The sequence below is a fragment of the Myzus persicae genome, unplaced genomic scaffold (assembly GCF_001856785.1).
Source record: "Myzus persicae strain clone G006 unplaced genomic scaffold, MPER_G0061.0, whole genome shotgun sequence".
Classification (NCBI taxonomy): domain Eukaryota; kingdom Metazoa; phylum Arthropoda; class Insecta; order Hemiptera; family Aphididae; genus Myzus; species Myzus persicae.
This window is the reverse complement of record NW_019100913.1, coordinates 248,343-261,967: the sequence shown is the minus strand read 5'-3', so window position 1 is coordinate 261,967 and position 13,625 is coordinate 248,343. Positions and strand designations below refer to the sequence as shown.

General features: G+C 30.5%; 1 protein-coding gene across 1 annotated transcript in view; it reads right to left on the bottom strand.

Moving 5' to 3' along the window:
• LOC111026746 overlaps positions 1-13,625 on the bottom strand; it is a 286,767-nt gene that overhangs the window by 90,932 nt on the left and 182,210 nt on the right. The window contains exons 8-9 of the mRNA XM_022304878.1: positions 4,192-4,496; positions 2,193-3,361 (exon numbers count right to left, since the gene is read on the bottom strand). Of these exons, the coding sequence (XP_022160570.1) occupies positions 2,193-3,361; positions 4,192-4,496 (1,474 nt within the window). The remainder of the gene's footprint in view (positions 1-2,192; positions 3,362-4,191; positions 4,497-13,625) is intronic.

Here is a 13,625-nt window from a genome sequence, read left to right as displayed (position 1 = left end):
TTACTTTATTTTAATCGAAAAAATAAAACCACAGGTATGTTATTATATTATTTATACCGTTGGCCTTTTCACACAGTTTTATGGAAAGTACTTAGTATAAACTTGCGAGTTAATAATAATAATATATATTTTTATATAAGACATATTATGTTATTTTAAAATAATTATTGTTTATTATATATGATTTTTTTGGCCAAAATTAGTACCTTGCTTTAATAGAAAAATAAATTTCCAACAAATCGTTACCTATGTAAATACCCTTAGAAATATTGGCTAACCGGGTGTTTTCTCTCAGAATAGGTATTTGTATACAATAATGGTTTATCATTAAATTTATATTATTTATCAAACCATTTTCAAAGACCAACTGAACGATAAGATACATTTAACTTTCCAGTTTTTTAAGTTTAATACTATCTAGTTTAGTTCAATAATGAATAATAATCATCTATTTTAATTCATCAACAATAATTGTTCAGAACTAATGTATACTAAAAAAAGAATATACATGATACTCCTTCAATTAGCATAGTATATGTGTTCCGAGAAAAATAATATTTAAACCAATCCTAAGCTGTTTAAAATATATGTGTGTTTTTTTTCTAATTTTCACTTGATACATATACGTACCTAATATATAATAATGCAAGACAAGTTTAAATGAAACCATTTATTTATTATACTACTATCGATATTTCAGTATTTAAGTTACAAGATAAATTAAATAAAAAATATTACAAAATATATACAATATACATATTATAAGTGTAGCGTAATGGGTTTTATTAATGTGATCTTACAAAGAGAAAGAAACGAGTTGTCTATGTCATGCTGACGAATGATTTATTAATAACAGATACAAATAAAAATAACACTGTGTACGATGGTAAGGGCGCACGATGGGGAGCTGGAATCTATCGAACGGTATGGCAGTCGGTGCAATGCCAGAATACTCCGACTATTGCCCCTTGAACTGTGGCAGTATATGGATCATTGCAATACCGGAATACTCCGACTATTATACTATTGACCGATATAGATACCGTCCGATAGGTTTTGGTAGGGATGTTTCTACCCGAGGTGCGCAAGTCTGCCCGGGTGGGTCTTGCTACAAATCAGGTAAAAGACTGGTGCTTGGTCGTCGGTCATGTGGCCTCTTACATGCTGATTATCAGCGATTATTTTAGCCAGTCTCGTGTTCTGTGATAAAAAAAAAACCCGAAAACGCAGAAGTGCAATCGTCGATAAACGCATAAAAGTTATGTAACAAAAAAAGGAATGTTATTGATGATTATGCTCACGGTAGATAATAAGAATAACATTCAGAATACTAATAATAATAATAATAACAATTATAACAATTTTAATAAATACAAGGTGGGCATAAGGGCAGTGGTGTGCGTTATCTTCGCGACTGCGTGTGTGAACAATAAATATATATTTTAAGGCAATATAAACCATATGCAATGAATGCACGATTTTTCTCTTTTCACTGTATACAATTTTGCTCGACTTTTCCCGACGATAATAATCAGTTATTGCCTGCTCATTCCAACCCGATAAATGGGCCATACCAACTTAACCTACACACACATTATAAGACATGAAGATCAACCTCTCTGCAGTCAATGCGATAAACCGCTCTCAATCAAACATATAGTTTTTGATTGTCCGCTATTCGTCAATGCAAGGGACATCCTCTACCAACCTTCGTCGATAGAGGAATCACTAGGAGAACATAACACACACTTCACAGTTCACACTTGATCCATTGCTTCTTAAAATCCATCGGCAGCGATATTTAATATTAAAATACAATTTTACAACTAAAAAAAAAATTGTAAATATATCTAATACTGTAAAAACTACCCATACCTAACCATATGTAATCACCAATTACAACTAAATAATACGTTAATATTAATGTTAACACAGCGGGACCAATGACCTAGATTGACTACGGTTTATTATAGTAGCGACTTTAAGGGCTTTGGGGCACGAGTTAAACTTATCCGATTATATTAAAATTTTGTATACATCATTTTTATACATATTGGAACCTTTTTATAGGCATCGATCATAAATAATCAAAAAAAAAAAATTCCCTATAAATAAGAACCACCCTAACCTAGATGTTGAAGCCATTATTCTTAATAAAAAAAAAATAAAAACAATAAATCCAAACGACTCACCTGGACATTCGGAGATCCGCCGAACTTGAGGAGTAAGTAAATCATGGTAGGATTTTGGCGGACCACGGCCAAGAACAGAGGTGGTAGAGTCATCAAGTACTGTTTTGTGTACATGTCAGCCATTTCGTTCATCCGATCCAGCGATAGTGAGCTCTTGATTTTGAAGATTATCTTCGGGACTGTCGTGGGGACGTCGTTGGTGTCGGCGCTCGGCTGTGACACAGTCTCCGGCAGTATTATCGATGGTGGAGGCGTCGAAGGTGGAGGTGTCGGCGATGGAAGTATCGGTGGATGTGATGGCGGCGGCGGTGGCAGTGGCGGTCTCGAGGATTGCAGTGGCTTCGCTAGTTGTGGCTGACATGCGGCGGCCGGTGCGTGGTCTAGAACAACCACCGGCACCGTGGTTGGACAATCGGCGGCCATCGGCACCGAGGATACCGAGCCGCCGGACACCAAGGCCGGAACCGTCGGGGATCCGGTGGACGACAGCGACTGGAACGACTGCAGTGATGACAGAGAGTCGAGCAGCGGTAGACGCCCATTGTTCTCCAACTCGTAGTCCGCGTACCGGCGCTGCTCATGCCGGTCGAACAGAGTGTCCACGTCCAAGTCAGTGCTGCTGTCCATGTCACTAACGTTGCCGTTGCTGTACGTGTCCCGGAACGACAGGTTCCAAAGTATGGCTCGGACCACGTCACTGCTCCGGCGCAGCTCGCTCATAATGCCCTTGAACTCTACGGGCGCGGCGGCCACGAAACCTGCCGCGCCCGCCACCCCCTTCGGTACGAAGCCAGCCGCCGCACAGCCACCCGCGACACACGCGACGCCTGCGACACCCGCGATGCTCGTGGTGTGGACGATCGCCGGCCGCCCATGTTGCGGCTGTTCTTCTTCATAGCTGCACATGTCCGACGGCGTGGACCGGACAAGCTTGCTGCAGCCAGCTCGGAGCTTCTGCAGCAGTGGCCGGCTCTTCTTCACCGGTTTATCGTTGTCCAGCGACAGCGAACGTTGTCGCATCAGTACCGACCGGTTAGCGTTGCGCTCGGCAACCGCCACCACCATAGCCGTCGGGTTTGGTGACGGTGTAGACACCACCGGCGTGGTCGGGCCGATCGTAATCACTACTTCTTCGTCTGGCCTCACATCTTCGGCCACTGACATGATTTCTGCAGATAAGTATAATCAAAAACAAACGTTAATATCAAGTGTTTTCGAAAATGGTGAATTATTAAGCGTGGTTTTAGTTGATATTATATTATGTACTCAGGATTATTTAATGGAAGGGAGGGGGGCTAAACAAAGTAATCAGAATTTGACATCTGTTACCTTATACAAGGTCTTTATTACTATTTACTATATACCGTAACCATAACATCTACAAATAATTGATAATATGCAATGCGTTTCTCCAAAACCTTTTTCAGAAATATGATGGTCTGTACATTGTCTTTTATTGTATATGACTTATACCATAATAAGTCCAATGGGTTTGGGCAAAAGCCCCCTTATCCTACTTCTTCTGAATACGCCACTGATTATAGGTATACACTGTACTTATCCTATACACTATCTCCGTACCGAACTGTCAAATTTAATATATTATTTTGTTGTATTCATACTTACTGCATCATATGAATGCATCATAAATAAAATTATGTCCTACGAGATAATAATTGAGATTTTTTTATCTTCTGTAAGGAGAAAACGCATTTAATTTCCCATTGGCTTTCCCTCATTTATACTCATATATTATGCAGAGTGACATAATTTAATATAATATTATACTTCAATAATGTGTATAAATAATTTTACCCACAATACTTTTACTACACATAACAGTTGAATGGTTATTAAAAAAATATTAATTCTGACTACCATGTTCTCCAAAATGGAAAACTTTCGTTTAAAACTGTAAATCGGGAGGTCGCGGCATCGTCCTCGGCGTAACAAAAAAATAACTACAATCGGCATAGGTACAACAAAAAGCTATAACTACCTGTATCATAATGATAAATATCATGTATATCAAATCCGGTTTCCTCGTCGATCTCGCATTGAATCGATGCTGGCTTAACATTACATCGTTCACTTGGGCCGGATGACGCAGACGGAGAATGCCTGGGCACGTCTGGATCAGACAACATGTGACCACCGGCATTGGGGTCTATGCCGTTCTCGAGCAATGTTCGCACCACGTCTAACGACCCGTAGTCAATAGCCGTGTGCAAAGCGTTTTTGAATGGTAACAATGCTTGTTCGTCCAACGATATAGAACTGCGAGAAGAGTCATTGTGATCAGATCTGTGTGCAAAATAAATTTTAAATTTGAATCGTTGACGATCATACGATCGTTGGTTACTCAGTGGTGTTTTAGTTGATTTAAATTAAACGCGAATCTATGAATTTCTTTGTTATCTGCAACTTAATTAAATACAACATTAATTTAAAAAAGCCTTTCCATAATATTATTAAGTTGTGATAAAAAACAGAATAGTATCGGTAGACACTCATAAACGGTCATACAATAAAGTAAATCGAATTAAACGCACTCTGCTCTACACTTGCACCTGCAAGATACAGTTCATGCTCATTTTTTTTTTACTCAATAATTAGTGATGTACGTTTGAATAAACATTTTCCCAAATTTGAAAAAAATAAAAATGTTGTAATTTTTCATAAATACAAGTTATAGTATATTTATCGTATGCAGTTATTTAAAACTGTGTAAGTATTGTATTACAATTTACCCTTTCTAATATTATTCTATTGAACATAATAAATAAAAAATATAAATACATTTATAGTGGTATTAGATGTGCATTTTTATCTATTATTAAACATTTTATATTTTTACTTCAGTATGCATACATGTTGAGTTTGTTATTTATTGATTTTTCCATTTTTTTCACCAACTAATTTGTATGAGTAGGAAGGTACTATATATAACTATTAGTTATTAAAAATTACATTGCACCTACTTTAACACAAACCCACAATAGTTAGAAAATGTTTAATTGATAAATATGTTTTATTTAACATGACGTAGGTACGTATATTTTAATTTTATTTTTTTTCACATTTGTATAATCTTAATTAAATAATAAACATTCAACTAACATACAAAAGACCAACAGTACAACCTAAAAAAATAATTATGTTGAGAAAAATAAAATGCACAAGCTTACATCTCTTTTCAAAATACAACGCTCAAGTGCACATTTTTGGTAAAAAATAAATTTAACAAAAGAACAAGGTGTATATCTCACTAACGCCATAATCCTTTATAATATCCTTATACAAATTCTGTAGACTGTAAGAATACAATATTTTATAACCCTTGTAGTATTTTGTCATCTAGTTATCTATAGTTTATAATACGTATGATTCACGACGGTATCCATCAAATGATTCTACTCACAGATAAGACAACTCTCGTTGCCATGACGTCTTGTCCTTATTTTTACAATGGCGTTCAAGTATTGGGTATTGTTCACGCTGCTAATAGCTAACGTGATTATAGTGATTATATATTATTAACAACCACCAGCAAACATTTTACGTTTCGACTACTGCCTACCATTTTTGTATAATGTGCGTAAAAATCTGAAAGAGCCTGTTTGAGTCCAATATTGACGAATGATTCAATTTACCGTGAGATCAATAATAACGGTGTCCAGTGTCTACTGCACATAAATATTGTGCAATTATTCCTATTCTCGAATGAAAGTTCAATATTTTAATGAGGCAATAGCAACAAAAAAAAAAACTGTTGTTTTAAGATTATAAAATAAAATAAGTAATGATTATGGTAAGTTATTTATGTATAGAAAAAAGAGTGATATTTTCGACTAAACATGACATTTCTAGGTCAACTACTTACCCCAAGTAGTTGAAATTTGGTAGATAGTTAGTTTATAGAAAGGATATGTCCATTGCCCACCAAGAACGGGTTTTACGAAATTCCACCCCTAAAGGAGGAATTAAGAGGTTTTAGAAATACAACAGTTACTTCATCTATCCAGAAAAAAACTAATTGAAATATACACCAGTGGTGTTATCTGTCCAGTAAAATAATATAAAAGATAGATTTGATTCCGATTTCATGTTTATTTTTCTGTATGTAAGTGTGCATTTAATTGGTATTTAACAAATCATTTGAACCACACTGTCGGTTGGTCGAGTATCATTGATATTTGACAATTTTGGCCAAAAGATGAAGTAAATCCACAGGAATTTGTCACGAGAAAAAAAACGATGGATATTAAATTACGAATTGAATTCATTTTTTGAATTATAAACAATTGATATTTTTAACTAGCAGCAAATTGCATAGAATTAATTAATTTATATATTATATTTTAGTGTGTGGAAGGTTACTATTTCACTAAAATCACAATTATTATTAATACAAACTAACCATTGGATATTGTACCAGACATCAAAAAGTGGTATTCACGTATTGTAATTAAGAATCATAGAATTAAACGCAGAATAGCAATAACACATTTAAAGAAAGTGATTACCTAAGTAATAAAAAGTTATTGCTATTTGAAATTAAATCCAATTACTATTGAAAAAAGAAAGTGGGATTAATTTAAAATAGTGGTTATAGATAGGTGTGAAACATAAAATGATGAATAAAAATTTATGACAAACGATATAATTTCTTACAAAAATAATAACAAATATAGACCAAAGACAACTAAATTTATTTTATTTTTCAATTTTAAAATAAAAAATATTTAAAGGTGAAAGAATTCTGGTTATTATAAATTTAAAAATGTCATATTTAACTGAAAATAACAGAATAAATTCGGAAAAACAAATTTTAATTTTTCAAACGAATTTTTATTTACTTAATGACAAATTTATTTTAGTATATTTTATGTAAGTGGTTTTTAATATCAAACTATATACAGAAATATCAAGGCTAAAAAATTCACTAACTAAAACAGAATAAACTTGTTAATGAATGAAAATCCATTTAGCGTAAAGTAACACACTGTTTTATCAGGCTATATCATCATTGTCATTAATTATTATTTATCGAATCGTTTTGAATGACGCGAAAATAGTGACCATAATTTTAATTCATTGCCGTTAAACGTAGAGAAAGTTCTCTAAAATACTGTCATATCAATACACTTATATTTTCTTCTTAAAATACAGCAAACTTCAGTACCTATATACTTAAAATACAAAGAAGGTATATAAAATATTTAATTTATTTCTTTTGGTTTTCGTCGACAGTTTTTAAATTGGATAAAATTAAAATCGTATTTAAGTTTTTTGGCTGAAGCTGTAAAATTGGTACGATACACTTCAATTAATTTCTTAAGAAGTCCAAATGTACTACAGTGGTTTCATTTAAATCTACCGTTGTATAATATTTTGTGCATTAATAATTTAGATGATATAATATTATAATATCATATACTGAAATTTAATTAATTGGAAACTCAGTAGTTTGGATTCGAAATATAATGCTGATGATATAGTAGTGCAATTATTTGAAAATGTATTATATGACTATAATGGTCTTCGTTATACAATGGTCTAAGAAAATATAAAAAACCATTTCTCAGTTAATAATAATTATTATTAGTATTATTATTATTATATTTATAATCGTATGTGGAAAAGTTCAATTTTTAAATCGGTTGAACTTTGAAAAAATGAACGACACTTATATTTTTAAAAAAACATCGTAAAATGTTAAAATGCTATGCTATGCTTTTCACTCTTTGATAACTAATATACTATTCTAATGGGTAATATAGGACACACTATTCATTAAAGTTTTATGTAATATTTGTATTTGTAAAAAATGTAAGCTTTTTTTATAATTTTTTTTGAAAACTGGTAAAAAGGAGACTATTAGTGATGTACTATTACTATTTTATTTTTTTTTAACTGCTCTTTAATACCTGCATTATACTTTAAAATAGAGCTACTGATTTTCCAGTTAATTAACATAGGTAAGTACTGCACTGAACTGAGCTTAGTAAAATATATCTTTTTATTTCTTGGTGGTCTTGTAACATATTTGTTCATAATTTAAATGTAAATCGTATTTTGTTACATGAAGTCGTCAAAATTATTTACCATTGTACTTTAAAAGTGTCATAACATTTTTTCATTACGATTCAAAACTATTTTGGTAAATTAGATATAAAATTAAAAACATAAAAATATACTGAGTTATTTAAATCTTACTCAATAAAAATATTTAATTTTTCTTTCACATAAATACTCATACAATAATTAAATTTAAAATGTTAGGGTTAATTAACATAAAAACGAAATACGTGGTATTTTAAAAATATTAATGCTCTAAAGAATTCATATAACTTTCTTATAATACCCATCTCACCTTGAGCTTTTTCAATTATTCTATTCGAATATATACAGTTCCTACACATTTTTTGAAAACAATTAGTTTTAAATCAAATTATAGGTCAATGTCTAAAGACATAAAATCTAATTTATAAATTGCTCAAGTAGGAATTACACAATTTGAGTTAAAAATAAAAGTTACTATGTTTTTATACAACTTATTAATAATTTACAATAGATGGTTTTGAATACTAATATTGTACAATTTGTTTCGTGTTCCGTTTTGTACTAATAACTGTAGTTCAGAATGGTTTTGTACAAAGTTCTTTGACTGACAAATATATTTTTTAGGTTTATTGAGTGTTTTATTTAACTTTATATACTAAATATAATTTTATTTTACCCGTTTATTAGTTATTAATTTATTATAAATAAATAAAATAATAAATACCATTAATTTAAAGATGACTGTCGTCCACCTTATCGTAGCAGTAGTAGTGAAATGAATACACTATTATTAAACATTACCAATGTAGGTATGAATAACAATAAAAACCAAATGTATGAACATAATATAAATGCGGGTGATTAGGAGGAGAACGTCACCTCACGTTAGTCTACTGGATTATAAATTACTGCATAACATTAATAAAATAATAATGTAATTTATTTTTGTTATTACGAGTTTTATCACGGTATTGAAATTAAATACAAATTATAATTAATAATATAATACTAATTTACACAAGCTGAGTACCTAAATCACTTTTTTCCTTTTTTTTGTGGTTAAGCATATGGGGTCAATACTCCTAGTATGCCTCCTCTTGTACCCACGCCTGCAAATGACCTCAACAACACAAAATACACAAACACAGGGGTACATGGACACCCCGTGGCGTAACTGCTACTGCGTTACATTTCGTGTCTGTTTCGGCATCATGTTAACACCGGTTATGCTACCCCACAAAATCCTTGAAATAATTCTAAAGATATATTACCGCAAACACACGTTAATTCTTTGCAAACTTATAAGAGTTCGTCAACCTCCTATATTACAATAAACACATTTACATATTATTTTAATTTTTTAAGTATTCACCAAGTACTTACTTTGTTCTACTTTCATATCTTTGATAAAAAGCATTTATAATTTTCTGAATTTTTATAGGTACAACAATTGTTTTATAAAATCAAACTTCTTTTAGTAAGTAATAACCAAGCTTCGTCAATATTTCCCTTGGTAGGAATTACAACTAAACACCTAGTAGAATATTTCTATTTGTAATTCTTCAAAAGAGCTAATATATTTTGAGGTTTTGGTACCTATTACAAACTGAGTTTGAATGTCTAGGTATTTGTCATAATCACTGCAAATTATTTGACTTGACTGAAATTATCAATGTATTAATTCAGTGCAATTCAAAAAAGTTGTAATTCGTTCTTTTGAAAATTAGACCGGGTTGAGTTAAATTGGAAACAGTAATCCAGTGAATATCTGGTGTTTTTATAAGTCTACAATTAGAAACTTGAAAGCTGTGTTTGAGAGTCTAGTTATCAGTCGTCTCCGATGAAAATTGGTTTAAATGGATGGTTCGTGGGAAAATTGGTTTAAGTGTCAATGAGTCATGGACAAGCCAATGGAAATATGAATAATTCTTATGTGTGTGTTTGAATTTAATGTCTTAAGTAATAATAATTTTTTTAACTGATGTTGTGTAGTTAAACATTTAGGGTTGTTCGGTTTTTTATAAAGTTTGTCTAAAGCAAAATAGGACAACATTACGAGTATCATCTACTGTGATAGAACGTGTTGTTTTATCTTCAGGAATTATTTAGCCCATGTGTATCAAGTTACCAATTATTTTTACTGAATTTATTTATTATCTTCATTTCATTAATTTAGTAAAATTAGTGAATAATGTGCTCAAGATTTATTTAAATACGTAAGAATATTATGATTTATTTAATAACACTCAATCAAAGAAAGAAATAGAGAGACTAAGTCCCCGCCCAAACATTTTTTAAATTTCGTTTTAAGCTTATTCATTGTTATTATAGTAGGGATTTAGCCTCCCTTAAATCTCAAATGATATTTGCCCCATGCACATAAGTGACGATTGTATAGAAGTTTTAATTCAAGTTTAAAATAATTGAACAATTTAGTAAAAATCATAACCCAGAGGTTGAATAAGATCAGACCAATCTAGTTCGATTAAAGTTAAGAAAAAATTTGAATAAACGTATTATAGAATGACAGTATTATTATGTCTATAGTATAGATTAATTTCAATTTAAAACTATAATTGTATTCTCACGAAATGGATTGTAATCAATAATGTTATTGACTTAGAGAGAATTTAATTTTATAAAATTAGCATATTATATTATTAAATTTAGTTTTTACTTTTTTCTCCAAATTAAAAAGAAAAATGAACTTATAGCATAACCACATCACCTATTCGTCCATCCGTAATCACTTTTCAAAATTTAAAAAACTTTTAATTTTTTAAGATCGATTTTTATTAAAACGCAACAAATCTGATGCCACTATTGTTTAATAATTCATTTAGTTGATCAAAAAGCAAATCAAAAATATTTTGTATGAATAATATAAAATGTAGGTAAATATACAATAAGTTAAATTCGTTATACTGTCGCACATACTCGAATTCTCAATTGATTGTAACCTTGTAGGTAGCAGCGCATCATACAGTAGTGCTGGGTTTGACACTGACCAATTATATAACATTGTTTACTTATTCAACACGATGCAATTATTACATAAAATATGCAAGCCGAACAGTCAATATTATATTTTAATGTTTCATAGTAAATTGTAGAAGTTCGATCAACTGGCAAGAATCTCTAGGGATTAAGTAATATTTAATTAAGATATAAAAAATCTTTAGTTTTAATTAAAATTAAAATAATAACATCCAATTCGTAAACACACCTATGTAATTTTCATGACATATTGATTATCAATATAATGCTATATCGTATATGTTCTATCAGCACATATTATATTTATTTCCATCTATCAAGTATTCAAAGAAAATCTTCAGTTCACCGATCTATGTGACAAACATTCACTAAATATGCTCACTGTCGACGCATTTTTACTTTTTAATCTACCAAAATGATTAGATGATATAATTAATTTTGTTACATAATTAAAATGATACAGACAATGTGTAAAGTGAGTTTAAATTAGAAAAACAGGACCTCTGGGAAATCGTTGGGCAGAGGAGACTACATAATAATTAAATACAAAATTAAGGATAATCGTTTAATAAATTGGTTTGATGTTACTATGTTGTACATAAGCTAATCCATTTATTTGCTAAACATCAACATTATATTTTAAGAACGTGTTTAAATATTAAATAATTTGCCAAAATTTATCCGTAGTGTTATAGTAAGACATGTAGCTTCTTATAAGTTGAACTTATAATACATTTAACATATCTATTTATAAAACCGAATGGTGTTACTTTTTTTTCAAAAGTCTATAAAAAAAATGAATTTACAATTGCATAGTTTTTATGGTAATGAACTACAAAAATTGTTTTATGGAATAATTTCATAATTTATGCGACAATAATGACATCTTAAGTTAAATTTAAATTACGGAATAGTTCAAATTGTCAGGATAAATCGATAGTTTTAATACATTACCTATTTATAAAATATGCAATCGTTATTGTTTGCCAAACGTCACTGGCTGGTTAGAATTCGACTATAGTAGGTATATTGACTATTGAGTTAGGACTAACCAATTATCTCGCATCGCATGTACCCACATCATTGGACCAACAAACTACCAACTAAGTGACATCAGACGACTAAAACGGAACCACTTAAGTTATTTTAATATTTATTTAATGTCCCAGTGTATTTGTAATTTTACCTGTTTATGAAGTAGAGATAAAAAGCAAACATGCACAATGCACTTGGAAAAATGAAAAATGTTGTACACATACAATTATTAAAACAAAATACAATTAAAATGAACAGATAGATTTTGATAAAGAAATCGAACATTTTCAAATAAAATACTTTATAAATTATCATGATTTAAAAAGAAAAAGTATTTCCGATTGTTGTGATGTTTTTAAATTTTCAATGGAGAGTTGAATGTATTGATTTTACTATAAAGTTGTGTGTGCGTGTGTGTGTGTGTGTGTGTGTGTGAGTGTGTGTGTGTGTGTGTGTGTGTGTATACAAAAATCAGAAAAACTTCAATTATTAACTTTGAGGGTGGTAACTTATAGCAAATTGTAAGAATACATAAGAGGTGAAAATAGGAAATTTGATGTGCTTTTCTTGATAACCAGGAAAAAAACAAAACTACTAAGGAAAAACAGGATGTTGTACGCAACTCCAGTTTTGGACAAAATTGATAATATTTAATTGGTGTCAAAAATCAATAGCTAGGAACAAACATGAATACTTGAAAATCAAATCTTTATAATATATAGCATAACTATGTACATGGTAAAATGTTGAAAATATTTTGCAGCTTACATATTTTTATATTTTCAATTTTTTTTTAACTTTTAAATAAATGTTTGACTGATCAATAACCTTGAAAATGTATGAAAGTTAATTATTAGTTGTTTTTTACTAACTAGAAAATAACGAAAATATGTTATAGTCACAGAATTTTTTTATAAACGTTTGAAGTAAAAATGTTGGCGAAATTCATCAAAATGTCTAAAACATAGGAACAAATTTTTTCTAGTAAGAAATTCATATAAATGTTACTTTTTATATTTATGACTAGCTGTCCAGCCCAGATTCATTCTTGTAAATATTTTTTTTTTGTTTATACTATATTGTTCCTACCAATTATTACAATAGTAATAGAATATTATGTAACTAAAAAAATATTTTTTTCGTGAGCTGAAAATAATTTTGTATGAGCTACCTTTTAGCTAATTACTAACTTGGAAAAGAGGTACAAAAAAAAATTAACGTTAAAGGTTAAACTCCATCTAAATCTCGATGAATTTAATGGTATAACTCTTTATTGATAAAGGTTCAATAGTTATCGAGTCTGTTAACATCAAAATATCCGATCAGTTATATTAT